At 55.6% G+C, this 27,704-nt stretch overlaps 1 protein-coding gene across 1 annotated transcript in view; it reads left to right on the top strand.

The window, feature by feature from the left end:
• CHD5 (chromodomain helicase DNA binding protein 5) overlaps positions 1–27,704 on the top strand; it is a 61,796-nt gene that overhangs the window by 28,027 nt on the left and 6,065 nt on the right. Inside the window, exons 12-33 of the mRNA XM_065897356.1 lie at positions 2,607–2,738; positions 2,824–2,932; positions 4,084–4,275; positions 4,363–4,563; positions 8,071–8,208; positions 8,299–8,420; positions 9,218–9,391; positions 9,772–9,913; positions 11,098–11,229; positions 14,115–14,232; positions 15,614–15,738; positions 16,781–17,012; positions 17,213–17,323; positions 17,574–17,746; positions 18,270–18,444; positions 18,907–18,999; positions 19,200–19,288; positions 19,578–19,711; positions 20,158–20,302; positions 20,688–20,847; positions 22,853–22,932; positions 23,177–23,309. Coding sequence (XP_065753428.1) covers positions 2,607–2,738; positions 2,824–2,932; positions 4,084–4,275; positions 4,363–4,563; positions 8,071–8,208; positions 8,299–8,420; positions 9,218–9,391; positions 9,772–9,913; positions 11,098–11,229; positions 14,115–14,232; positions 15,614–15,738; positions 16,781–17,012; positions 17,213–17,323; positions 17,574–17,746; positions 18,270–18,444; positions 18,907–18,999; positions 19,200–19,288; positions 19,578–19,711; positions 20,158–20,302; positions 20,688–20,847; positions 22,853–22,932; positions 23,177–23,309 — 3,110 coding nt within the window. The remainder of the gene's footprint in view (positions 1–2,606; positions 2,739–2,823; positions 2,933–4,083; positions 4,276–4,362; positions 4,564–8,070; positions 8,209–8,298; positions 8,421–9,217; positions 9,392–9,771; positions 9,914–11,097; positions 11,230–14,114; positions 14,233–15,613; positions 15,739–16,780; positions 17,013–17,212; positions 17,324–17,573; positions 17,747–18,269; positions 18,445–18,906; positions 19,000–19,199; positions 19,289–19,577; positions 19,712–20,157; positions 20,303–20,687; positions 20,848–22,852; positions 22,933–23,176; positions 23,310–27,704) is intronic.

Genomic DNA, 27,704 nt, shown 5'->3' with positions numbered 1-27,704 from the left:
GCTGGGTACATGGATGCACACGTGTAAACTTGCATGTGCATGCGTGTCACTCATGGTAGGAGAGCAGTTCCTAAGTCATATGTCTAAAGGGGCAACTTGACGAACGGCCAGTGGAAGCTGTAGATGGGACACTTGGGGGGTCGGGACCCTTGTGCTCCTGGGTGTCTGCTGACGTCAGTGCTTGATACCTGCCGGAAGGTCCTGGGGACCAGGGTGGGCCTGAGCTGTGGGGTGAGTACATGCTTGCTGCTCCTTTATAACACGGCTGACACCACCGAGTGCCATCTACCAAGAGGTAGGTGTTTTATTCCCGCCTTCGTGTTTATGGATGACAGCACGGTTAAGTCACTTGCCCAGAGTCACACAGCCAAGAGGCAGGGGTGCTGGGATTTGAACCCAGTGCTGTTCTGACGGCAGGACTTGCTTTCTTAGCCACTGTTCCAAACCCCAGTGCCCCTGCGACAGCTCTTTGTTGAGCAGTGTGAAATTGCCCAGGTGACAGTGGTCAGAGGCTGCAGAGGCCAGACGCAGACACCAAGGCAGGGGGGCCCCGGACTGCAAGAGTGGCTTTGGTTTGGTGGGGAGGTGGGAGGTTTTGCTCATTCTTTTTTTTTTTTAATTAATTTTTTTAAAATTATTTTTTAATTAATTTTATTTATTTATTTGGGGTCTTTATTGTTGCACGTGGGCTTTCTCTAGTTGCCGTGAGCGGGGACTGCTCTTCGTTGTGGTGCGTGGCCTCCCGGATGTCCCTCTGCTCTGCCACTTCTCTTGTTGCAGAGCACGGGCTCGAGATGCGCGGGCTTCAGTGGTTGTGACTCACAGGCTCAATAGTTGTGGCGCACGGGCTTGGTTGCTCCGTGGCATGTGGGATCTTCCCGGACCAGGGCTTGAACCTGTGTCCCCTGCGTTGGCAGGCGGATTCTTAACCGCTGCGCCACCAGGGAAGCCCCTCTTGCTCATTCTTGAGCTCAGGTGCTTGAGACCCGGCGGTGGCTGACGGGTGGGCTCAGGGTGGGGCCCACGGAGGCTCTGCCTCGGGGGGACTTGGGATCCAGCAGACCACAGGCGTCCCGATGGCAGGAGTTGGGTAGAGCAGAGTTTAAGAACCTGATCCTGTCACTCGGATTTCAGCCCTGGCTCCCATTTTCCGGGCTCTGTGCTTCTGTGTTTCTCATGTGAAATGGGATAATGAGAGTACCCACCCCACAGGGCTGCCACGGGGGTTCAAAGAGTGTGCCAGCGCCTGCTAGCATGGCCGTCAGGAAGATGGGCCAGGGGAATTTGAAAAATTACCCCCTCAACTATGAAATACCTCATCCTCCCATCCCCAGCCCTCCTCACTGTGACCTGAGCCCCCCCGTTGAACTGATCCACAATTTTTTTACCTTTGTTAAATTGCATGTTCAAAACAAAAGTGGCAAGTTTTCTCCCTGCCTTCAAAGCGGGGTAGGTGAATTTCCTCCAAATGTATTACCTGAATGGAGTCTGAGTAATAACCAATCATTTATTGAAAAAAAAAAAAATTCATCGGTTTCCATGGTGACTGGGGATTGGTCTTTCTGTCCATGGTCCCCAGGCTAGCCGTGGCACCCCTGGCCCTGCAGCGCTGCCCTGCCTCGGTTGCCCAGTGCACTCAGGTTGGGTGGGAGGCCCCAGGCCCCTCCCAGGAGCCATATTCAAGCTGCAGTGCAAGGTGCTTCTCTGCAGCAACCCCTCTGGGCTGCTGGCTGGGCCATCAGGTCCCTGTGTTCCCGGGGGTCTTTGGGAGAGGGCATCCCACCTGCAAGAATTACATTTGTCTCTACTTTGCAGGGATTGGCCCCAGACCGGGATGGGCACCCCTCCAGTCCTTGGGAGGTTTTTCCTTTTTTTTTTTTGGCCACTCCTTGTGGCATGCGGGATCTTAGTTCCCCGACCAGGGATGGAACCCGTACCCCCTGCAGTGGAAGCTCGAAGTCTTAACCACTGGACCGCCAGGGAAGTCCCTCTTTGGGAGTTTTGTGTTTTTTTTTACACCGTACACGGGCCTCTCACTGTTGTGGCCTCTCCCGTTCCGGAGCACAGCCTCCGGACGCGCAGGCTCAGTGGCCATGGCTCACGGGCCCAGCCGCTCCGCGGCATGTGGGATCTTCCCAGACCAGGGCACGAACCTGTGTCCTCTGCATTGGCAGGCGGACTCTCAACCACTGCGCCACCAGGGAAGCCCCCTCTTTGGGAGTTTTTAAGCGAGAAAACGAAGGTCTGTGGTCAGAGGAGAGCCATCTGACTCAGTAATTGAGAATTCCGGGGGAATCCTCATGACTGAATGGGATTCACAGTCACCGAGGATGGAGTGGATGCTGGTTCTGTGCTCCCCCATTAGCGTGGCCTCCCAGATGTGCCTCTGCTCTGCCGCTCAACCCGTTCCCTCCTCCCTCCCTCTCACTAGCTGTGTGGCCTTGGCCAAGCTGTCTCACCTCTCTGGAGTCCCTGCCTGGTGCCGCCCTCCTGGCTGGGGCTCCCAGGGGACCGCGGGGGTGAGAGGCTTTGCATCCTGTGAGGTGCCCTCCGTGGACTCTTGCCCGGGTGACCCGCCCCTCCTCCATCTGTTTACCATGTTGCAGCTTCGACAAAAAGGGGGATGTGCATTACCTGATCAAGTGGAAAGATCTGCCCTACGACCAGTGCACCTGGGAGATTGACGACATTGACATCCCCTACTACGACAACCTGAAGCAGGCCTACTGGGGCCACAGGTGGGCCACGGTGGGGCCCCTGGGCGGGGCCTCCCACCCCCCACCGGCCTGAGCTCTGCTCTCATCATCCCGTGCTCTTTCCTAGGGAATTGATGCTGGGGGAGGACGCCAGGCTGCCCAAGAGGCTGGTCAAGAAGGGCAAGAAGCTGAAGGACGACAAACAGGAGAAGCCCCCGGACACGCCCATCGTGGATGTGAGCGGGGAGGGGCCCCGGGGTGGGGTTGCCAGGGGGTCCACTGAGACTTGGCCATGGAGGAGAGTATGGTCTCCGGAGGTCTCCGGAGAACTCATACTGCGGGTCTGTGCACACGGAGCCGCACCTGCGCAGGAGGGGGCTCTGCGGCTCAGTCAGGGACAAGGGTGACAGGACCCAGCCCTTCCCCGCAGGGGAGGCCTCACACCCTGGGGTCTGGGTCCCCCAGCCTCATGCAGAGCAGCAGCTCCTGGGGGACAGAGTGATTTGAAGGATGGGTCACCAGTGCACAGACTGCGGAGCAGATAGTGTCTACTCAGCGCAGCTCATGAAATTGCATTCCTTAAGTTGAGCTAATTCCAAGCACTTACATCAAAAAGTGTGTTTCCTACTTCAGGAACATAACTGCTGATTTGCTAATTACACACCATTCTTTATCTGTTCGGGGCAGGAGACCCACAACTTGCCCCGGAGCTTTGAGCCCGTCGGGGAGTGGAAGGTTGACTATTATTCATTTAGCAAACTTCTCTGGGTGTCTGCTAGCACCTGTCCCTGGTCTGGCCCTGGGGGAACAAGGCCCTGCCCCCTGTTTCACGAAGTGCTCATCCTCCAAGGGCCCGTGGCGGGTACACACAGAAGTGGGGGATCGGCTTGAGACTGTGGGATGCCAGGGAAAGGTGAATGGGTCTGATACCTCAGGAGGACTTCATGGGGGAGGTGGCCCCGAGCTGCAGGATAAAAGAGGTGATGTTCGGGATCAGGCACCCTGGGCATGCATCCAACAAATGTTGCCTAAGTTCTCACTGTGTCCTGGTCACTGTATGGGACTCAGAGGAGCAGGTCACCAGTATGGTGACCACAAGCTGAGCTTAAAGTCAGAGAATCCAACACTTGGTAAACTGCCCTGATAGGAGAAGTATAGGGTCGACAAGGGAGGACGTGGTGGGAACACCTAAGCCGGGCCAGGAGTCAGGGAGGACTTCCTGGAGGAAGAGGCATTCCAGCTGTGACCTGAAAGATGAATAAGTTAGCAGGGATGAGAGGAGTGGGAAGAGTATTCCAATCATAAGGAACTGCGTGTGCAAAGGCCTGGGGGGTGGGCCCTGGTGGCCCAGGATCCAGGGTACGTCTGAACCTCTGCCTCCTTGCAGCCCACGGTCAAGTTTGACAAGCAGCCGTGGTACATCGACTCCACGGGCGGCACACTGCACCCGTACCAGCTGGAGGGCCTTAACTGGCTGCGCTTTTCCTGGGCCCAGGGCACCGACACCATCCTGGCCGATGAGATGGGTCTGGGCAAGACAGTGCAGACCATCGTCTTCCTCTACTCCCTGTACAAGGAGGTTTGAGGCCCAGGCTGGGCGGCTGGGGAGGGGTAGCCGGTGCTGGCTGTGGGCCGGCAGCCTCAGCGCGTCCGTCTCCCTCCCCAGGGCCACTCCAAGGGGCCCTACCTGGTCAGTGCGCCCCTGTCCACCATCATCAACTGGGAACGTGAGTTTGAGATGTGGGCGCCTGACTTCTACGTGGTCACCTACACGGGGGACAAGGAGAGCCGCTCTGTGATCCGGGAGAACGAGTTTTCGTTTGAGGACAATGCCATTCGGAGTGGGAAGAAGGTGTTCCGGATGAAGGTGAGTACTCCTGACCCCGGGGACCCTGCACAGGGCCCTGCAGTCCATCTGGGGTCTCTTCTCTTGGGCCCTGGTGGAGGTAGGTAGTAGCTGGCACGGAGCTTCTCTTGAGGCAGAGTTACCTGCTGTATCCATGTCCTGGGGCAGAGAACCATAAACAGGGTGGCGGTGGGGCTGAAAACAGCAACAGAATTTATCCTCTCGCCGTTCTGGAGGCCAGGAATCCGAGATCCAGCTGTTGGCGGGGTCCTGCTGCCCCTGAAGCTCTGGGGGAGGACCCTTCCACGCCTCTTCCAGCATCTGGTTGCCGCAGGCGTTCCTTGGCAGTCCTTGGTTTGCAGCTGTATCACTTGGGTTTCTGCCTCTGTTGTCATGTGGCCGTCTCCCCTGTGTGTCTGTGTCTCCTTTTCTTATAAAGACACCCACCCTAATCCAGGATGAGCTCATTTCAACTAATTACACCTGCAAAGACCCTAGCTCCAAAAAAGGTCATATTCTGAGGTTTTGGGTGGACATGGATCTTGAGGGGACACGATTCAGCCCAGTCCACCAGCTGTGTGACCTCTGGCAAGTCACTTAGCCTCTCTGTGCTTCAGAATCTTCTCAGCAAAATGGAGATAACAGACCCAGTCTAGAGTTGTGGAGGGTCGAATGAATAAGCATTAGGCGGGGCCGCTCAGACTTCCCTGTGCCCCCGGGTCAGCAGGGGCCTTGTTGAAGGGCAGGTTCTGATCCCGCAGCTCTGAGGTGGGGCCTGACAGAGTCCCAGTTGATGTGCATGCTTCTGATTCTCAGGCTGCACCCTGAGAATCGAGGACACAAAGCACTCAGTACTTCCCGCGCCTGGCACGCGGGGGCACTCAGGCAGTCTTGGCGCTCTCACACGCTACCTGCAGTGCTGGGGGCTGGCGGATCACCTCCAGCCTCCCCAGGGTTCCTCACCTCAGCTTTCTCCCTCGTCTGGGGGATGGTCGTGGCCCCAGGAGATGCTCAGTAACTATTTGTGTGGGTTTGTTTTTTTTGGCCGCGCCGCGCGGCTTGTGGGAATCTTAGTTCCCCGACCAGAGATTGAACCCCGGGCTATGGCAGTGAAAGCACTGAGTCCTAACTGCTGAACCGCCAGGGGATTCTCAATAACTATTTGTTGAATGAGGGAATGACTCAGTGATTCCAGAGGGATGGCCCTGTGGGCCTATCAGTCACAGAAACAACTTCTGAGCTCACCCTGGGGTCCTGAGATGGGCTGGGTGCTTTGCTGACTCAGCTTTTTTTTTTTTTTTTTTTTTTTTTAAAGAAGATGTTGTGGGTAGGAGTTTATTAATTAGTTTTTGCTGTGTTGGGTCTTTGTTTCTGTGCGAGGGCTTTCTCTAGTTGTGGCAAGGGGGGGCCACTCTTCATCGCGGTGCGCGGGCCTCTCACTATCGCGGTCTCTCTTGTTGCGGAGCACAGGCTCCAGACGCACAGGCTCAGTAGTTGTGGCTCACGGGCCTAGTTGCTCCGCGGCGTGTGGGATCCTCCCAGACCAGGGCTCGAACCCGTGTTCCCTGCATTAGCAGGCAGATTCTCTACCACTGTGCCACCAGGGAAGCCCTCAGCTTTTTAATTTACTTTATTTTTTAAAATTGTAGGAAAATACACATAACTTAAAGTGTATCATCTTAACCATTTTTACAAGTACGGTTCGTGGACATCAAGGACATTTATACTGCTGTGCAGCCATCACCCCCATCTCCAGAGCTGCTCATCTTGTAAACCTGAAACTCTGTCCCCATTAAACACTAACTTCCACCAGCCCCTGGCAACCTCCTACTTTTGGTCTCTGAATTTGATTATTCTTGGTACTTCATGTAAGTGGAATCATACAGTATTTGTCCTTTTGTGTCTGGCTCATTTCACTCAGCACGTTGTATTGTAGCATGTGTCAGGATTTCTTTCTTTTTTAAGAGGATAACATTCCATCATGTGAATAGACCACCTTTTGTTTAATCCATTCATCTGCCTGTGGACACTGGAGTGTTTCTACCTTTTGGTTCTTGTGAATAATGCTATGAACATCGGTGTGCAGAAATATTCATTCAAGTCCCTGCTTTCACTTCTTCTGCGTCTATAACCAGAATTGGAAATGCTGGATCGCATGGCAATTCTATGTGTAGTTTCGTTTGTTTGTTTGTTTTTGTTTTTATATTATTTTTTAAAAATTTTATTGGCGTATAGTTGATTTACAATGTTGTCTTCGTTTCAGGTGTACAGCAAAGTGACTCAGTTATCCATATACATATATCCATTCTTTTTTAGATTCTTTTCCCATACAGGTCATTACAGAGTATTGAGTAGAGTTCCCTGTGCTATACAGTAGGTCCTTATTAGTTGTCTATTTCATATATAGTAGTGTGTATATGTCAATCCCAGTCTCCCAATTTATCCCTCCCCGTTTTTCCCCATAACCATAAGTCTGTTTTCTACATCTGTGACTCTGTTTCTCTCTTGTAAAAAAGGTTCATTTGTACCATTTTTTTAGATTCCACATATAAGCGATATCATATGATATTTGTCTTTGTCTGACTTACTTCACTCAGTATGACAATTTCTAGGTCCATCCATGTTGCTGTGAATGGCACTGTTTCATTTTTTATGGCTGAGTAATATTCCATTGTATGTATGTACCACATCTTCTTCATCCATTCCTCTGTTGATGGAAACTTACATTGTTTCCATGTCTTGGCTCTTGTAAATAGTGCTGCAGTGAACACTGGGGTGCATGTGTCTTTTCGAATTATGCTTTTCTTTGGATATATGCCCAGGAGTGGGATTGCTGGATCACGTGGTAGCTCTATTTTTATAGTTTTTTTTTTTTTTTTTGCGGTACGCAGGCCTCTCACTGTTGTGGCCTCTCCCGTTGCGGAGCACAGGCTCCAGACGTGCAGGCTCAGTGGCCATGGCTCACGGGCCCAGCCCGTGCTACAATACAACGTGCTGAGTGAAATGAGCCAGACACAAAAGGCACATGGGATCCTCCCGGACTGGGGCACGAACCTGCGTCCCCTGCATCGGCAGGCGGACTCCCAACCCCTGCGCCACCAGGGAAGCCCTGTTTTTATAGTTTTTTAAAGCAATCTCCATACTGTTCTCCGTAATATGTGTAATTTTTTGAGGAACAGACTTGCCCTTTTAATTCTTGTGGCATTCCTCCTGTAGACAGTATTGCTCCCTTTTTACAGGTGAGGCGACTGAGGCTTGGGGAGGTTAATTACCTTGACCAAGGTCTAGCCCAAAAGAGCAGGGCTGCTGCACACCCAGGTGCCGCCTACAGGCTCTCCTCTGCCTCTCTCAGCCCTTCCTGGGCCTCAGCTGACCCCTTTGCTCAGTGGCCTGTGTCTTCCTCTCAGTCCCAGGGCTCCCTGGGCTCTCTGGGGGTCCTGTCCACACTCCTCCTCGCCCCTTCGTCTCTGGAGACCCTGATCTGCTGCTCTCCCAGCTCTCCTCCCAAACGCCTCCCTCTCCCTCCAGAAAGAAGTGCAGATCAAATTCCATGTCCTGCTCACCTCCTACGAGCTCATCACCATCGACCAGGCCATCCTGGGCTCCATTGAGTGGGCCTGCCTCGTGGTGGATGAGGCCCACCGGCTCAAGAACAACCAGTCCAAGGTAGGAAGTGCTGACCGCTGGCTCCGGTGCTCCCTGGATGGGCCGGCCGCCTGGTGCCCCCTGACAGGCCCCCTGTCCCCCCTCCCCAAGTTCTTTAGGGTCTTGAACAGCTACAAGATCGATTACAAGCTGCTGCTGACGGGGACCCCCCTTCAGAACAACCTGGAGGAGCTCTTCCACCTGCTCAATTTCCTGACTCCAGAGAGGTTCAAGTGAGTCGGGGGGGCCGGCTGGGGAGCTGGGGTGGGGGGCAGCCAGCGAAGAGGGGTCAGTGCCCGTCCCGGCTCTGGGGCTGCTCGCTGGACCTCGGTTTCCTCATCGGTAGCGTGGGAGTGTTAGCAGTGCGCCGGGCCGTGCCGAGCCCCGGGGAAACATCTGCTTCTGCTAATCCTGCCATTTTTCCTCAGCTCTGCCCCTGAAGACCCTGGGGGTCCTCCTGGGATCCTGTCCCTTCCCCACACCCCTGGCCCATTCCTGTCCCTCCACAAAGATTGAAGTGACCACATGGGGGGCAGCGATGGGAGGCAGAAGGCTGGGGTGGTGGTGGTGGAGCTGGGGGTGAAGACAGAGCTCCGGCCTTCTTCATCTGACCCCTCAGTTTCCTACTCAGGGGATTGAGGGTGGAGAATGCTGATTCTGGAATCAGGAGATGTAGATTCGAGGGCAGGCTGGACTGTATAACCTTGGGCACCCATCAGCCTCAGTTTCCTTATCTGCGGTATGGCTAAGAGTCCTAGAGACTGCAAGTCCAGGACAGCTTTGAGGACAGGAAGGCGTCCTGTGTGGCTGAGACAGCTGCGATGGGTGGGGGTGACACAGGCTTAGACAGAGACTGGAAGGACACCTAGGGCAGGGCCAGGGCTCCGTGGCCCACCAGCCAGCCTGCCCTGTGACCCTCTGGCAGGTGGCCGGGGGCGGGCTGGCTGGCCCGCTCCCCCACCCCAATCCTGGTTCCCTTTGCAGAGGGCTTTGGCCAGCTCCGGGCTCTCATCCCAGCTTTTTCTCGCAGCAACCTGGAGGGCTTCCTGGAGGAGTTTGCCGACATCTCCAAGGAAGACCAGATCAAGAAGCTGCATGACCTGCTGGGGCCGCACATGCTAAGGCGGCTCAAGGCTGATGTATTCAAGAACATGCCGGCCAAGACGGAGCTGATCGTCCGCGTGGAACTGAGCCAGATGCAGAAGTGAGCAGCCTGCCCCGTGTCCCCTGGGCTTGTCTTCTAGATCAGAAGGGCCTGACCTGGCCTTCCTGGGCTGCTGCCCCGGGTGGGTGGGAGGGCCTTTCGGCCCTGCCCAGGCCTCGACTCACCTTTTGCACATACTTCCTTCTTGGGGCCTCTTAGATTTCAGTGACCAGGCTTGGGGCTGCCTGGGTCCTTGCACTGTGCCCCAGCAACCTGCTGGGCAGCGCCAGACCTGTGGCTTCACCTCTCGGGGCTCCCCATGGTCTTTCTGTAACTGGCACTAGGGCAGCAGCCCCCAGGCTCCCCACAGAGCAGAGTGCCCTCTCGGAGGCTGGTGTGGCCAGGTGTATCCAGCTTGCCTTTCCTCCTTCCCCCGGCAGGAAGTACTACAAGTTCATCCTCACGCGAAACTTCGAGGCGCTGAACTCCAAGGGGGGTGGGAACCAGGTGTCGCTGCTCAATATCATGATGGACCTGAAGAAGTGCTGCAACCACCCTTACCTCTTCCCAGTGGCCGCTGTGGTAGGTCCCCGTGGCTGCCCCTGCGGCCACCGTGGTAGGTGCCCTTGACCGCCACGGTGAGCGCCTGAGGCTGCCGTGGAAGGGCCTGAGGCCGTGGTAGGTGCACGTGGCTGTGTCGTGGTGGGTTCTCTGTGGCCCTCGTGGCAAGCAGCTGTGGCCGCCATGGTGCCCCTGGCTGCTGGGAATGAGGATTTGGAGGCGATGTGGGTCCCCACTGTGCCAGAAGTATCTGAGAACCTGCCTCTGTCCACTGCTCAGCCAGGCCCTCTCCTTCTCTGGACCCCTCCTCGTGACCATAAAGTAATGGGGGGCATCGGGGCACCACAGAATCCCCTCCGGCCTCAGCGTCAGGGGACCACAAGGCCAGGATTCCGAGGGCTGACCTGGCAGTTGGGGAGGCCTGGGTGGGGCCCCCAGGTGATCTGACGTGCCGCCCTGGGTGAGAGACTGGACCCCCAGCCAGACCCCCGGCTCCAGTCCTGTGGTCTCAGGACAGTCAGTGGTCCTCTTGGGGCCCCAGGTTTATCCTCTATGAAGTGGGGACAATAACAGCACCTCCTGAAAGGGTGAGGGCCAGACCAGAAAGTCCACGTCAGTGCCCTTGGCGAGAGCTCGGCACAGCGGTGCTCACTGCGGTCACGGCTATTCTGGTTCTAATTTAAACGCTCCATGGTTTACACCTTCCCCCTCCCCCATCCCTGACCCCAAACAAGAAGACCAATGCAGAGTTCGGCGTGGAGGCCGTGCTGTGGGTGACCTAGACTCAGCCAGCCCCAGGCTGATCTCACCATGGTGGCCCAGCAGAGGCCTTTGGGCTAAGGTTCTGCCCAGCTGGGGGGCCGGGTTGGCCTTGCCTGGACGTGCCCTGCACATGCCCGCTGGGAAGGCTGGCTCGGCTCAAGGCTCTGTGTCATCCTTCCGTCCACCGATGCCTGTGGTCTTGGTGGAGTGCCAGCAGGGGGAGATGGAGGGCTGGGCCCGGGGAGTCTGAGCCCTGCCTGGGGCACGCGGCGCTGGGAGCATCCGTGTGACCTGCCCACGCGCCCTGCAGAACCTGGCCTGACCCGGGCTTGGGCTCGGCGCTCCACCCGCTGTTGGGCCCTTGTCCACTCTCTGGGGCCTCTGGTGCGGAGTGAGAGAGGAGAGGGGAGCCCCCAGCGCCCCGCCTTCTGCTGTGTCCGCAGGAGGCCCCCGTCCTGCCCAATGGCGCCTATGACGGCAGCTCTCTGGTCAGGTCCTCGGGGAAGCTCATGCTGCTACAGAAGATGCTCAGGAAACTTCGGGACGAAGGGCACCGTGTACTTATCTTCTCCCAGGTGAGCTGCCCCCAGGGGGCTGCTGGCCTCCCCGCCTTCCCTAGCCCAGCCCCACGCCTGCAAAGGGCGTCCTGCCCCCACTAGCTGAGGGCACGACCTGCCAGCAGCCCTCAGCTCCCGATGCCATCCCCACGTGGGTTGTGCGGCAGAAGTCGCTCCTCTGGGCCCTGGTGTGATGCAGCCGAGGAGAGCTGGTTGGGCGCCACGTTCGGGGTGCTCAGGGCGTGTTGGTGGGGAGGACCAACGTCCACCCACCAGCTGCTCCTCTGGCCTGCTCCTCCTGGAGTGTCCGTTCAGGCTGGGATGACAGCCCTCTGCTCTCCCCCGTGTAGCCCAGCTTCTCATGAAGGTGGGGCCCTGTGGTGGGGGCAGCTTGGCGGGGGATGATGTGTCCCTCTTTCTAGCTGGATCCTGCAGCCTCACTTTTTGGGCGGCCAGAGGCAAAAACGTCCAGCCCCAGAGGTTTCTTTGTCTGTGCACTTCCTTCATCCTTTTGCGTCTGTCATACGTGCAGCTCTGTGCTAGGCATCGGGGTCCAGCTCTTGTCTTCAAGACCCTCATAGTCGAGTGTGGGAGATGGAGGTTAGAGACAGTTATCCGGCCGCAAGGTCATCTCTGTGATGGGGGTCAGGGATGGCCCTAGGGGCCTGGTGTGAGAAATGTTCCACGGTGGTGTGACTGAGCCAGAAGCTAGGATGTGGCTCCTCTGTGCCACAGTCCACGTGTAACAGCTGCTCCTGCCTGCACGCCCCTGATCCCACCCTAGGCCTGCAGCAGGCCGAGGAATCTGGGGAAAGCCGACCAAGCCTGTGACTGTGGGCTGACCTGGAAACTGGATCCAGAACCCCCCAGCCCCCTGCCAACGTAAGACATGATTCTGGGCTGAGGCCCCAAGGGACCAAGTAGAGGGAACTGCGCAACTCCTAGAAGTGTGCAGAGAGGGAAAGTGACAGAGATGGAGCCCTGCCAGCCAAAGTAAGCCCGAAAACCCCAATTCCAAAACTCATGAAAACGTTCAATGAGACGCCCCACAAAACAGTAAGCAGAACCCAAGTGGAAGGAGTAATAGAACAGCCTGAAAAAGTTCAAATAAACATGTTTAGGAACCTCAAAAATACCAGAGTAACACTCATAAATCACGAAGAAATCGATTAAACACAGGCAGCAAGAGATGAAATAAAACTAACTCGATAGGAAAAGAATCTGCATGAGATGGAGAACAACACTGGATAAACTCTCAACACTGCTGAAGAGGATGGGGATGAATGGGAACCTGGCGTTGAGGAATTTCCCCAGAATGCGGCAGAGAGAGACAAAGATAAGACTGAGAAATTACATGGAGGATGCCTTGAGAGGCTCTGGTAATTACGCACTAGGAGCTGCAGAAGAAGAAAGAGAGAAAATGGCAGAGAAGTCAGACTTAATGGGAGTTTGCAGACAGACGTGAAGAAAGATGTGAGGTCTCAGGTCTGAGCACCAAGCAAGATAAATACAGTAAGTCCCGTACATGTGAACGAGTTGCATTCGGAGAGCGCGCGTTCGTTAAGTCCAATTTGTTCGTAAGTCCAACAAAGTTAGCTTAGGTACCCAACTAACACAATCGGCTATATAGTACTGTACTGTAACAGCTTTTTAAGACTTTTCACACAAATAACACATAAAAAACCAACAAAAAATAAAACATTTTTAATCTTATAGTAAAGCACTTTGAAAAGTACAATAGTACCAGCTACATCACCGCCGCTTTTTTTTTTTTTTTTGCGGTACGCGGGCCTCTCACTGCTGTGGCCTCTCCCGTTGCGGAGCACAGGCTCCGGACGCGCAGGCTCAGCGGCCATGGCTCACGGGCCCAGCCGCTCCGCGGCATGTGGGATCTTCCCGGACCGGGGCACGAACCCGTGTCCCCTGCATCGGCAGGTGGGCTCTCAACCGCTGCGCCACCAGGGAAGCCCCATCACCGCCACTTTTACGCTTGCTTGCAGACATCCTGGGCTTGAAATAATGATACTGTACTACCGTATACTGTACTGTACAGTAAAGTACACAAAAGCACAACCGCTTGTAGAGGATGCACGCGTATGACAACGTACGCCAGACACATGCACTAACTTACGTGATTGGACATGCGAATGCACGTTTGCATCTTTGAAGGTTCACAACTTGAAGGTTCGTATGTAGGGGACTTACTGTATAAAGAAAGGAAGCCCTAGGCACGTCATAGGGAAAATGCCACACTTCAGACCTAGTGTCTACAAAGGAATGACAATCAGACTGTCCTCAGATTTCACATCAGCAACAATGGGTGGCAGGAGACAACTGCAAAACCTTCAATGCACTGCGGGAAAATGGTAACTGATGATTTTATATCCAGCCAAACTCTCTCAAGATTGATTATGGGAGGAATATGGGAGCTCAGAAGGGACTGCTTTTCTCAGAGGAAAGGGTGAAATCAGGGAAGACATCACAGAGGAGGTGCTGTTTGAGTTTCCTAGGCGGTAAGGGGGTGGGAAGAGAGTTTAGGTAATTTGGGATGGTTGGAGAGTCTAAAGGAAGCATTGGGAAATGATGCCCAGATGGGCTGGGCACCAATCCTGCAAGCCTAGAATGCCAAGGTGAGGATTTGGGACTTTATCCTGTGGGGAGAGAGCAGGGAGGCACGTGCTTAGAGCTGTGTCTTAGGCAGATGGCTGTGGGGCTGGTGTGGGGGGATGGAGTGGCTTCAGCGGTTGAGGTCGGAGGCTGCATTCTTCTTCAGAGAATGGGCCTGCATCAGGTCTGCCTGGGTCCCACCTGTCTCCCCACTCAGCAGGCTGCTCTGTCCTCCCCCACCTGTCATGGGGTCCCTGCTCTGCGGCAGTGCCTCAGGCATACCCTGTCCCCTGCAGATGACCAAGATGCTGGACCTCCTGGAGGACTTCCTGGAGTATGAGGGCTACAAATATGAGCGGATTGATGGTGGCATCACCGGGGGCCTCCGGCAAGAGGCGATTGACAGATTCAACGGTACCCCCACCCCACCCCACCCCGGGCCTTCACTGGGGGGCCCCGTCTGCCTCCCCTCCTACGCTAGGCCCTTAGCCAGACCACTCAACTCATGGTCAGGGTAGCTGCTCCTCAAACGGCCGAAGAAAGCAGACCAGTCCTTAGGTCCTAATAGCTGGTAAAAGGGATTCATTCCGTGGAACTTGCCAGGGGCCTGCTGGGGTACAAGAAGCCAGTAGATAACACTTGCTCAGAGCTGAGAAACAGACAAGGAGGAAAGCAGAAGGGGAGGAAAGTCCCTCTGCTTCTGAATGAAGCCGGTGCTGAGGGTCTGGCCAGCACCTGTGGGCTTCTGGTACGGACGCCAGCTAAACCTCCGGTTATAGGCAGGGCCGGATGGGGCCTATCCCCGGAACACGGGCTGCGGGGAGGGCCAGAGCAGAGCAGCGCTCCCTTAGAGGAAGGACAGAGGGAAGGGCAGGGCCACACAGGCCCGAACTTCCAACCTGCTCTCTTGCTTGCCTGGGAAGGAGAGGTGAGGGGGCTAGGCCAGGAGCTGGCCATGGAGTGGAGGAAGCCTCTGGAGGGGGAAGTGGTCCAGCGCCTCTTCAGTGGCAGGTTTGCAGGAAGAGCTGATGAGCAAATCTCTTTCCCTGGGGCTTGTGGCTGCTTCCCGCCTCCCACCCTCAGAACAGGGCTGGGGTCCCACGGCTCTAAAACCCAAAGCAGCGATTCCTGTTGCCTACTCGCGTCAGAGGTAAACCGAGTACAGTTTCGGCATCTCGATGCGGCCCCAGCACACGTCTAAGCGGGAGGCAGCAGGAGGATCGGGGACCTGTTTGCAGCTCGAGTGGGTGCTGTGGTCAGTCCCAGGTCACTCAGTGAAGGGCCCCGATGGGCCTGAGAACCAGCCGTCCTGCCACAGTGGGCACTGACCAGAGCGTCGGCCTGGGCCCTGGAGCTGGGACCCTGAGTGTTCTTTGGCTGCTCTGACAGCATCACGGCCAGGGGAGCCGTGAGGGCGGGAAGGACCGAGTTCTCCAGGGCTCCCTGGGACCAGACCCTCAGCGGCTCTGCCCATATTTGCTGGCTGTTTGCAGTTTCTTCTTTGCCGCCCGGGCTTTGATAATCGGTTCCTTCTCATTCTGACTCCATCCTGTTGGCTCAGGGCTCAGAGCTGGGGGATCCATGGGGCTCAGGTGGGCTGCTCTGTCTACCCGCCTGGGGCCCCAGGCCGCCTCCGGCTTCCCTGAGCACAGCTCAGGCCATTGTTGCCTGTGATGGGGTCACAGTTCCAGCCCCCCCCGCCCCGATCTCCCGTCGGCCATCTGCCTGTCCCGACCCCTACCCCTCTGGCTGTGCCCCTCACTCACCCTCCTGGGCGCCCATCTCTCTTCTTCAGCCCCTGGGGCCCAGCAGTTCTGCTTCCTCCTCTCGACCCGGGCAGGTGGCCTGGGCATCAACCTGGCCACGGCGGACACGGTCATCATCTACGACTCAGACTGGAACCCACACAACGACATCCAGGTGTGTGGCCCTGACACCAGAGCCCTCTCAGAGGGCCCCTCGCTGACCCTGGCTCTGTGGGCTTTCCCTCCCTCCCCCCACAGACTGTCTCAGGGCTTTACCTCTCCCTGGACCCGCCTCGTGGAGTCCCAGCCCCAAGAGGGACCTGGGAGGTGAGCCCCTCCAGCTCCTGCATTGTACAAAAGAGGAAACAGCCCAGGGAGGGCAGGGGATGTGTCCAAGAACACGCAGCGATCTGTGTGACCATGACCCCTGGTCTGTCCCATCAGTCTTAGGGTCGAGGCCGTGGAGTGGGGCAGGATGAGGGGGTCCTGGGACCCAGAGGGGGCCAGTTTGGGAGGAACAGGAAGATAGAGTTGAGGGGACAAGGCCTGTGGAGGTGAGGAGGGGAAGAGATGGAGGTGGGGGCAATGGGGCTGGTGAGGAAGGATGGGAGGGTTGGGGGGCGGGGGTTGTGGGAGTAGAGACACACTCTGCTGTCCATGGCCACCCTCTTGGGGCAGGGCCGGGCACGCACACACTTTACCCTCTTGGGGCGCACACACAAACTCATGTCTCACGCACACGTGTGTGCACCCGTGCACCGTCCCCCACACAGATCTAATCACACCAGATCCCGTCCCGCGGGCACCTAACGTGCAAATCCCCAGGCATGTCCTCACATCACAACCTGTCCTCACAGGGTGGCTGTGCCTCCCCAACAGGTGGGCTTACAGTCCCACTAGTGGTCACTCCCGGGGAGGTGCAGCCCCCGTCTCGGCATGAGCGCCATCAGAGCCCCGTGTGGCGTCATTCCATAGCACACTGGCCACACTGCCGCTTGCACACCTGCAGTGGCACCCAGGCCCACAGGAGGCCACACAGGATGTGAGCACAGCTGCCCTGGTGCACACACATCTCCACGGGCAGTCAGGCAGCAGCTGGTTCCGTATGGGGCGCGTTCGTGAGCCCACGTGCGTGCCTCCCCCCACCCTCCGGTACCTGACCCTGAGCCCCCAGCCCTCGGGTGAGCTATGGGTGCTAAGCTGCAGGTTGCCCCCAGGCCTTCAGCCGCGCCCACCGCATCGGGCAGAACAAGAAGGTGATGATCTACCGCTTCGTGACGCGGGCCTCGGTGGAGGAGCGTATCACGCAGGTGGCCAAGCGGAAGATGATGCTAACCCATCTGGTGGTGCGGCCCGGCCTGGGCTCCAAGTCCGGCTCCATGACCAAGCAGGAGCTGGATGACATCCTCAAGTTCGGCACAGAGGAGCTCTTCAAGGACGACGTGGAGGGTGCGTATCCTGGGTGCCGGGGCACAGGGGGTTGGTCCAGCTTGAGACACTCCCTTCCCAGGGCATCTCCAGTGTGCAGCCTTTCCCTCCTCTGCTCCCCCCTCCTGGCCAGGATGGGCAGGGCCAGGGTGGCATCTCTGGGTGTTGCCCCCCAGCTCTGCGTCCCCCCAGCTCTGCGGTCCCCCACCTCTGTCCTCCAGGCATGATGTCTCAGGGCCAGAGGCCCGTCACGCCCATCCCTGATGTCCAGTCCTCCAAAGGGGGAGCCCTGGCCGCCAGCGCGAAGAAAAAGCACGGCAGCACCCCGCCAGGTAGGGGCCAACCCAGCCCAGCCCCCGGACCACCTGTACCCCGGATGGCTGCTCCTGGATAGGAAGGGGGCCCCCCAAACCCATTTTGTCAGGTTCCCCTGCCTGTGGACTGTAGCCGGGCGGGCAGTGGGCTGTTATTGTCTGATCAGCGTGCTCCTCTGTTGCAACCCCTGGAGGGGACTGGGAAGGGCCACTGTCTGGAATCTGTCCTGGTGGGGGTCCCCCAACTCTGCACCCTGTCCGCCCCCAGGTGACAGCAAGGACGTGGAGGACAGCAGTGTGATCCACTATGATGATGCGGCCATCTCCAAGCTACTGGACCGCAACCAGGACGCCACGGACGACACGGAGCTGCAGAACATGAACGAATACCTGAGCTCCTTCAAGGTGGCGCAGTACGTGGTGCGCGAGGAGGACGGCGTGGTAAGCCCCGCCCCTCCTCGGGCCCGCCCCCAGAGATCACGCCCCTCCCTTCAGCGGCTCCACCCATTTGCGGCCGCGCCGCGCCCCTACCGCAGCTTCTCCGTCTACGCTCGGAAACCGATTATCCTGAAGGCCGGCTCCCTGGTCTCTCGTGAGTGGGCCCTCCACCCTCCACGCGGACCCTGGGTGCTAATCATTCTTCCACGTGCCAGTTTTCCTTTTGAAACTGGGGGCCTCCTGAGGACAAGAGTGGGGCTTATTCTGTTCTATATCCTAGTGCCTGGCACAAGGCCAGGGAGCACTTGGGAAGTGAATGAATGAATGAATTACCGCGGCAGGAGCAGGAAGAGGAAGAACACATGGGGCTGGGGGTGATCAGGGAAGGCTTCCTGGAGTAGGCAGGCTTTCCAGTTCCTCCTTGAGCCCCTAAAGGGTGACATGTGGTAGAGGCAGCGAGGCCTCCTAGGGGCGGAGATGCGCGCTGGCCCCGCCCTCAGGGAGCCCACGGCACCTGCGTCCCCAGGAGGAGGTGGAGCGGGAGATCATCAAGCAGGAGGAGAACGTGGACCCCGACTACTGGGAGAAACTGCTCCGGCACCACTACGAGCAGCAGCAGGAGGACCTGGCCCGCAACCTGGGCAAAGGCAAGCGCGTCCGCAAGCAGGTCAACTACAACGACGCCTCCCAGGAGGACCAGGGTGCGTGCCCGGTGGGCGGGGTCGTGCCGGAGGGGAGGGCATCCCTGTGGCGGGAAGCCCTGGTGGTGGGGGTTAGGGGCCGTGTGGAGTGGCCTGAGTCGGGAGGTGGTGGGGAGAGCTTCTCGGAGAAAGGGGGCTCCGGGGCAGGTGTGGGGTGTTTGGGGGAACAAGATGGGTAGTGGTTCAGTGACCTCACGGCTAGTGGTGTGACTTTAGGCAAGCCTCAGTTCCTCCGTCTGTAAAATAGGGGCGACGGTGGTATGAGGCCTTAGGATATAGTGCAGGGTTCCTGGGATGCTACGGGAGCTCACAGGAAGTACGCGAGGGCTGTTTTCGTTGTCACTGTTCTCGGGCTGGGGTGTAGGGGTTTGGTGTGGCCCTGGGTGTGGGGGGGCTTGGGTGGGCTTCTGGTGGCACGGCTCACCCTGCACCCCTCTGCCTGACCCACCCCACCCCCCCCAGAGTGGCAGGACGAGCTCTCAGACAACCAGTCCGAATACTCCATTGGATCCGAGGATGAGGACGAGGACTTTGAAGAAAGGCCGGAAGGGCAGAGTGAGTCTCAGCGCTGGGCTGGGGCCCGGGCGGCATGTTGGGGAGCTGGTGGTCAGTGTGGGGCGCCCCAGGGGCATCAGGACAAGCGTCTGTCCTCCGGAGTGGGTCCTCAGGGGCCTGCTGTCCTGGGGCGAGCTGCTGGGTGGGCTGGGTCAGGACCCTGGGCCCGGCTGAGGGGTCATGGCGGGCTGCTCCCCCAGGTGGACGGCGACAATCCAGGAGGCAGCTGAAGAGCGACAGGGACAAGCCCCTGCCCCCGCTTCTCGCCCGGGTTGGCGGCAACATTGAGGTGGGGCCTGCGTGCACCCCTCACTCGCCCAGCTCCCCTTCCCCGGATTCCTCTCATCCGCCTTCAGAGCAAAGAGCTCCCTGCTGCTGCCACTCCCGGGGCGCGGAGGAGGGGCGGGAGGGCTGGGGGTCCCTCTGGGTCAGTGCCAAGTAGAGGTGGGCCTGGGCCGTGCCCCTCTGGGTCCTGCCCCCGCCGGAGGCCCCTGCTCCTCTGTGCTTCTCCCTTCCCTGTGCTTTTCTCCCTCGTCTCTGAACTCCCCGCTCCCTCACCCTGATCTCCACTGGCCCAGGTGCTGGGCTTCAACGCCCGACAGCGGAAGGCCTTTTTGAACGCCATCATGCGCTGGGGCATGCCCCCCCAGGACGCCTTCAACTCCCACTGGCTGGTGCGGGACCTTCGCGGGAAGAGTGAGAAGGAGTTCAGGTAAAGGGGCTGAGGTGGTGGCCCAGGGTGCGGCCGCCCACCCTGGAGTGGCAGGCTCCGGCTAGGTGAGCCAGCACGGTGGGTGGCGTTTCCGCCGGGTTAAGGGTATCTGGAGAGCTCACTGCTATCTGATGTTGGCGTGCCTGGGGTCCGGGCCTGGGCAGGGCTTATTTGCAGAGAACGCTGACCAGTCCCCTCTGCCAGAGCAGCTGGTGTTAACGGCAGCGCGAAGGATCTGGGTTATCCGGGGCGAGGGCTGTCCCAGGAGGGTCCCCTGCCCGGGGGGCCCTCTTCTGTCCTTCCCTGGGGCCTGACCCAGCCAGGCCTGGTTGGGAGGCGGGCGACGGGTGATGATTCCAGCCAGGAGGTCCCCCGGGGGTCCTGCCAGCCCTCTCAGAGGGTCCTGCCGGCCCCCCACTCCCTGAACCCCAGTCCCCCCACCCCAGAGCCTATGTGTCCCTCTTCATGCGGCACCTGTGTGAGCCGGGGGCTGACGGCGCGGAGACCTTCGCAGACGGCGTGCCCCGCGAGGGCCTCTCCAGGCAGCACGTGCTCACGCGTATCGGGGTCATGTCACTAGTTAGGAAGAAGGTGGGTGAGTAGCCTTTGCTGGGCTTTTTCTGGTGGCCGACCACGGCCCAGGTGTGCCCCTGGGGGGTCAGCGGGCAGAGGGCAAGTGCCTGGCTGTCCAGGGTCTGAGTCAGGCTAGAGGCATGGACCCACGATGCCTCTCTGGGTGGGGAAGTCGGAGCGGGTGGGGACTGGAGGCCGGGTTGGCAGGTGGGGACGGGCTGGGGGTAGGGGCTGGCAGGGGGTTTTGCAGTCAGAAGGGCGTGTGGCTTGGCCAGCCTCGGGTGGAGGCGGCACCTCTGCCCCACCCCAAGCCTGGCATGCCCGCAGTCCCACGGGCCACCCTGAGGCCCTCAGTTCTGAGCTGGGACCACCTCCCTCCCTGCTTCCCTCCCACCTGCCCCAGGTTCAGGAGTTTGAGCACGTCAATGGGAAGTACAGCACCCCGGATTTGATCCCTGAGGGGCCCGAGGGCAAGAAGCCAGGCGAGGTCATCTCCTCGGATCCCAACACACCAGTGCCCGCCAGCCCTGCCCACCTTCTGCCTGCCCCGCTGGGCCTGCCAGGTCTGGGCTCTGTCGAGCAGGGGAGGGCGCCTGGGTCACGGGAGGTGGCGAGACCCCACGTCCTCCCCACATCCCACGAGGGCTGGCCTCCCTCCCCGCCCAAAGCTTCTGGTTGCAGAAGTGTCACTCCCCTGAGAGATTTTCTTTTTAATGACAGCTTCGAGGTGTAGTTCACACACCACCGTGTTCCATCTTTATTTAAACTGTACGATCCGGTCGTTTCTGGTAGATTCATACGCTTGTGCAACCATTGCCTCTAATTCCAGAATGTTTTCATCACCCCAAAGAGAAGCACATACTCATTAGCAGTGACTCCACATTCCTTCTCCTCATATCTTCCTCGGCAACCACTAATCTACTTTCCGTCTCTATGGGTTTGCCCGTTCTGGACATTTCACGTAAATGAGATTATACACTGTGTGGCCTTTTGTGCCCGGCTTCTTTCACTAGCGTAATATTTTCCAAGTTCATCCATGTTGTCGGGTATCAGCATTTCATTCCTTTCTGTGGCCGAATACTGTTCCATTGTTTGGAATCCACCACATTTTGTGTATCCACTCATCAGCGGATGGATTTTGGGTTGTTTCTACCTTTTGGCTATTGTGGATAATACTGTGAGTAACATTGCTTTGAACTTTTGTGTTCAACTGAAAACAAGTGTCTTCGTTCCTCTTGGGCGTATAGCTAGCAATGGAATCACCGGGTCACGTGGTATAACATTTTGAGGAACTGCCAAGCTTTTCCACAGCGATCACACCATTTTCCATTCCCACCAGCCACGTGTGAGGTTCCAGTTTCTCTACATCCTCACCAGCACTTATCTGACTTTTTGCTCACAGCCATCCTAGTGGGTGTGAAGGGGCGTTTCGTTGTGGGCTTTTTTTTTTTTTAAATATAAATTATTTATTTATTTTTGGCCGCTTTGGGTCTTCGTTGCTGCGCGCGGGCTTTCTCTAGTTGTGAAGAGAGGGGGCTACTGTTTGTTGCGGAGCACGGGCTTCCCCTTGCGGTGGCTTCTCTTGTTGCAGAGCACGGGCTCTAGATGCACAGGCTTCAGTAGTTGTGGCACGTGGGCTCAGTAGTTGTGGTGCACGGGCTTAGTGGCTCCGCGGCATGTGGGATCTTCCCGGACCAGGGCTCGAACCCGTGTCCCCTGCATTGGCAGGCGGATTCTTAACCACTGCGCCACCAGGGAAACCCCTCGTTGTGGTTTTGATTTGCATTTCTCTTTTGATTTGCATCTTTGATGGCTGAAGATGTTGAGAATCTTTTCATGTGCTTCTGGGCCGTTTGTGCGTCTTCTTTGGAGAAATGTTATTTCAGATCCTTTGTCCTTCTTTAATGCGTTATTTGCCTTTTTGGTGATTCGTGTGTTTATCGGGGCAAAGCATCTTCTTCCCTCAGTCAGACCCCTCAGGCCGGGGGTGTCCTGCCTATCCCAGGTGAGACCCCGAGAGGCTCAGTGCCTCTGAGGACATCCTGCTTCTGGGCACAAGTGCCCTCTAGTTTACAAAACATGCCTAGTTTACTTCCTGGCCCAGTGTGCCTGTGGGCAAGTCCCTTACCCTGCGAGGTAGTGACCACCTCCCAGGGCTACTCAGAGCACGTGGGTCACCGGCCCTTTGCAGGATCAAGAACTGACTCAGCGTGGGGGAGGCACGTGGCCAGTCAAGCAGCCTGAAGGCCGGGACCACACCCAGCCGTCCTGGCTCCTAGTCTGGGCCGCCACCTACCTCGCTTCCCGGCTTCCAGATGGGAGGCACCCCCCGCCCCCACCCTTTGCATGTAGCTCCGTCCTGTCCGCCCCTGGCTTTGGCCTCACTGGGCCCAGGGTCCTCCAAGGCTCCTCACGTTGCAGACCTGGCCTGGGTGCTCTCGCTGACCAGGTTCACCTGTCCTTCTGCAGGTGCCGGGCCCAGGGTCCTCTCTGATGCCCCATTTTCTGCCCTTCTCCCCCTCCCCGCCCCAGCTCACCTGTCTCACCCCGTCTCCCTTGATCTTTTAGACAAAATGGAAGCCCAGCTGGGCTACTTGGAAGAGAAGGAGCTGGGGGTGCAGAAGCCAAAGAAGCCCCCAGAAATCCAGGTATGGAAGATGCAGGTGTCTGGGCCCCTGTGGGATGGGGGTGGCTCTGGGGACCTTCTCAGGCCTTGCTCAGGCAGCTGTCACTCGGGCCCCCTGGTTCCAAGTTAGAGCCTCTGTGTCTGGGGAGCGGGCTGGGAGCACGCAGTGGGAGCCGGGAGAGTGCATTCCAAGCCCAGCACGCCTTCCCTGCCTCCACTCCTGTTGAGGCTCCAGGCCCCGCAGCTCCCGAGTCTGTCCTCCCTAGGCCCTGCCAACTGCCCTGGACAGAGCGGAGGGTGAGGACAAGCACGAGAGCTCGGATGGCAAGGAGAGGGCCCGAGAGGATCGACCGGAGGAGATGGAGAAGGCCCAGCCCTCCCCAGAGCAGCTGCCGAAAGGTGCGGGCTTCCACCCTGATGCATCGTCAGGCCTGGGTTAGAGAAGGGCAGCCAGGCCGCGCTCTACCCTGTCTCTCCCTGGCCGGGTGGCGGACTATGCGTCGCTCTGTCCTAGCACCGCAGGTCCCAGGGTGAGGGGAGAGCCAGGGGCTCAGTTCTCTATACGTGGGTTTTAACTTTTCCTGTTGTACAGTTTGGGGGTTATTGGGCTATATCTTTTTTTTTTTTTTCATTTTATTTATTTAATTTTGGCTGCATTGAGTCTTTGTTGCTGCGTGTGGGCTTTCTCTAGTTGCGACGAGCGGGGGCTGCTCTTTGTTGCAGTGCGTGGGCTTCTCATTGCGGTGGCTTCTCTTGTTGCGGAGCGTGGGCTCTAGGGTGCGCGGGCTTCAGTAGTTGTGGCTCGCAGGCTCTAGAGCGCGGGCTCAGTAGTTGTGGCGCATGGGCTTAGTTGCTCCGCGGCATGTGGGATCCTCCCGGACCAGGACTCGAACCCACGTCCCCTGCATTGGCAGGCGGATTCTTAACCACTGCGCCACCAGGGAAACCCGGGCTACATCTTTTTATTAGTTATTTCTGAATCAGTGGCCTCGTGGTCTGAACACACGAGTCTGTATAATATTGTTTTTATATGATACTGTTGAAACCTGCTTTCTGGTTTAATGTGGTCAGATCTTGTAAATGCTTATGTGTGCTTGAAAAGAATGTTTGTCCTTTCATTGCTGGGTGTAAGGTTCTAAAATATATGCATTAGATCATTATGTTGTTCAGATTTTTTTATATCCTTACTTATTTTTGGTTTGCTTTGATCAGTCACATCTGAGAGACTTGTGTTAAAATCTCTCACTGTGAGTGTGGGTTATTCTCTGTTCTCGTAAGGCCAGATTTTGTTTCGTATAGTTTGGGATTGGGTTGTTAGGTGCATATCGGTTCATATTTTTTATAATTTTCTGGTGAAGTGTTTCTGTTTATTATGTAATAACCTTCTTATCCCTCCTGATCCTTTTTGCTTTAAGGTTCATTTAGGCTGATTTGGATTGAGCTTATTTTTGTTTAGTATACACTTGGTGTATTATTTTTTTTTTTCTTTCTTTTTGGCCATGCTGTGCAGCATGCGGGATCTTAGTTCCCTGACCAGGGATTGAACCTGGGCCCCCTGCAGTGGAAGCGCAGAGTCCGAACCACTGAACCACCAGGGAATTCCCATCCTTGGTGTATTTTTTTCTATCCTTTTACTTATAAGTATAAATAAAAACTTTATTGTGATATAATTCACATTCCATACAGTTCACCCACTTAAAGTATATCATTCAGTAGTTTTTATGTATTCACAGTGTTGCAGAGTCACCAGCACAATTAATTGTAGAACATTTTCATCATTCCAGAAAGAAACCCTATGCCCGGTAGCCCATTTTCTCCTCCCCACAGCCTGTGGCAATCACTAATTTACTTTCTGTCTCTTTGGATTTGCCTGCTCTGGACATTTCATATAAATGGAATCGTACAGTGTATGCCTTTTTATGTGTGACGACTTCCACTAAGCACAGTGCTCTCAGGGTTCATCAGTTTCGTACCGTATGTATCGGAACTTCCTTCCTTTCTGCCGAATAGCATTCTACACTGTGGATAGACCATATTTTCTTTTCCCATTCATTAGTTGATGGACCAACCCAACATCAGTTGGGTTATTTTGCCTTTTGGCTATTATGAATAATGCTGCTCTGAACATTTGCATATAGGTATTTGTGTGGACATAGATTTCAGTTCTCTTGGGTGTATACATAGGAGTGGAATTGTTGGATTGTATGGTAACTAATATTTTGAGGAACTGCCAGATTGTTTGCTACAGTGGCTGCACCACTTTACATTCCCACCAGCAGTGTAATAGTTTTCCAATTTCTCCACATCCTGGCCAACACTTGTTATTATCTCTCTTTTTGATTATAGCCATCCTAGTGGGTGAAGAGTCATAGCTCAAGTGGTTTTGATTTGTATTTCCCTTCTGTGTAAAGATGTCGAGTATCTTTTCAAGTGTTATTGGCCATTTGTACATTTTTGCTGGAGAAATGTGTTTTCAGATCCTTTTGTCCATTTTTTTTTTTTTTTTTTTTTGAGGTACGCGGGCCTCTCACTGCTGTGGCCTCTCCTGTTGTGGAGCACATGCTCCAGACGTGCAGGTTCAGTGGCCGTGGCTCACGGGCCTAGCCACTCTGCGGCATGTGGGATCCTCCCGGACTGGGGCACGAACCCGTGTCCCCTGCATCGGCAGGCGGACTCCCAACCACTGTGCCACCAGGGAAGCCCCCTTTTGTCCATTTTTTAATTGGGTTATTTGTCTTTTTATTATTGAGTTATGAGTTCTTTATGACACATGTTCCACATCAGATATGGTGATTTGCAAGTATTTTCTTCCATTTCTTAATTTTTAATCTATCTGTATAATTAAGTTTTAGGTATATCTTTTGTAAACAGTATATGGTGGGATTTGTTGTTTTAAATCTAATCATAGAATCTCTACCTTTTAGCCGGCAAATTTAATGTCGTTACATTTATTGTAATAGCTAGGTATTTGGATGAATACCTACTATTATTTTGTGCTTTATATCACCCTTGCCTTTTCTTCTTTTTTTCTCCTGACATCTCTTGGATTGATCACATTTTCTTTCTATTTTCCCCTTTTCCCATCAACTTATTTGGAAGGTTTGCAGTCAATTCTATCTTGTACTCTTAAATTTTTAACATGTCACCTCCTGAATGCTATAAGGACTGTAGGCAACTTTAGCTCTGAGGCACTCCCTTTTCATCTTCCATGTGCTGTTGCTTCTTTCTAAAAGTTTTGTGTTTGCTTGTTTGTTCGTTGTTGCTTTGTTCAGTGTCCTCCTTCCCCAAATACACCTTTCAGTGGTGCTTTCAGCAAATTTCTGTGGATGGCAAATTCTCTCATTATGTGTTATTTTTCCTTTACACCTTATTGTATTTTTCTTGGATAATAGCAGAATTCGAGGTGGGATAGGGGTTTTCCCTCAGCACTTGAAGATGTTATTTCTTTTGTATTCTGGCTTCTGTTGTGCTGAGAAGGCTGTTCTCAGGGTAATTGCTGCTCCTTTGTAGGAAACCTGCCTTTTCTAACACGGAAAAACCATTTGTAAGATACTCCGTCTTTGGTCATGTGTACTTTCACAACAATGAAATTTTTATTTATCCTGCTTATGACTGACTGCGATTCTTTCTTTCTTTTTTTTTTTTTTTTTACTGACTGTGATTCTTAAAGCTGAGTGTTGTGTCCTCTGTCGGTTATCAGCAGATTCTCAGTCACTCCTTGGCTGAATGTTATCTTTCCTCCCATTATGTTTATTTTCTCCTGGCATTGCTCTTACTCATCAATTCGTTCATTCACTCAACCAATACATACTGAAGGCCTGCTGTGTGTTGGGGGCTGTCCTAGGCTCTGGGGACACAGACAGTGAACCAAAGCCAAAGCCTTCACATGGAATTTGTATTCTACTGGGGGACCCAGGTGATCAGCAATAAGCACAAGTAGGTCTTGTTCAATAACAGCCTCCAAATGCAACGAAGAAAAGAGAGCAGGTACAAGGTTTGTGAAAGAGGGAGGCAGACGTGTCTTTCGCGTCTTTTACTTTTTTGTTTCCTGTTTCTCCGCAAGGCTTTTTGAGTCATCCTCAGATCTAGCTTCAGTTCCTACTTCCTTTTGTACAGCTATTCATTTGTATTATTTTCTGTGGTCGCAAAACAAACGATTACAAACTTAGCAGCATGAAGCACCACCCGTGTATTGGCTCACAGTTGCCTGGGTCAGAAGTGTGGGGTGGCGTGGCGGGGTTCCCTGCCAAGGGGCTTGCAAGACTGAGGTCAAGGCGTTGGCTGAGCCGAGTTCTCATCTGAAGGCTTGGGGGAAAATCTGCTTCCAAGCTCATTCTTGCTCTTGGCCGACCTCAGCTCCTTGGGGTTGGAGGACTGAGGCCTCCTTTGCTGGCTCTCAGCTGGGGGGCCATTCTTAGCACCTGGAAGCTGCCCACGTTGCTTGCCACGGGGCTTACTCCATCTTCAAGCCAGCAGTGGTGCACCAGTCCCCCTCAGGCTTCAGATCTCTGACATCCTTTTCTGTGACCATTCAGAGAAAACTCTGCTTTTAAAGGGCTGGTGTGATGAGGTCAGGCCCACCTGGATAATCTCCCTCTTTTAAGATCACCTGTGCCTCATCACATGACCTTCTCAGGGGAGTAGAATCCATCACATTCACAGTCCTGACGACTATGTACAAGGCTTGTTCTCCAGGGCCAAGAAGTCATGAGGACGTCTTAGAAATCTGTAAGGAGATGTCTAAAATGTTAGTGATTATGTATTTCATTTCTAGAAGTTTTATCTGGCTTTTTT

The sequence above is a fragment of the Phocoena phocoena genome, chromosome 1 (assembly GCF_963924675.1).
Source record: "Phocoena phocoena chromosome 1, mPhoPho1.1, whole genome shotgun sequence".
In the NCBI taxonomy this organism is placed as follows: Eukaryota; Metazoa; Chordata; class Mammalia; order Artiodactyla; family Phocoenidae; genus Phocoena; species Phocoena phocoena.
This window is presented reverse-complemented; position numbering and strand designations above follow the sequence as displayed.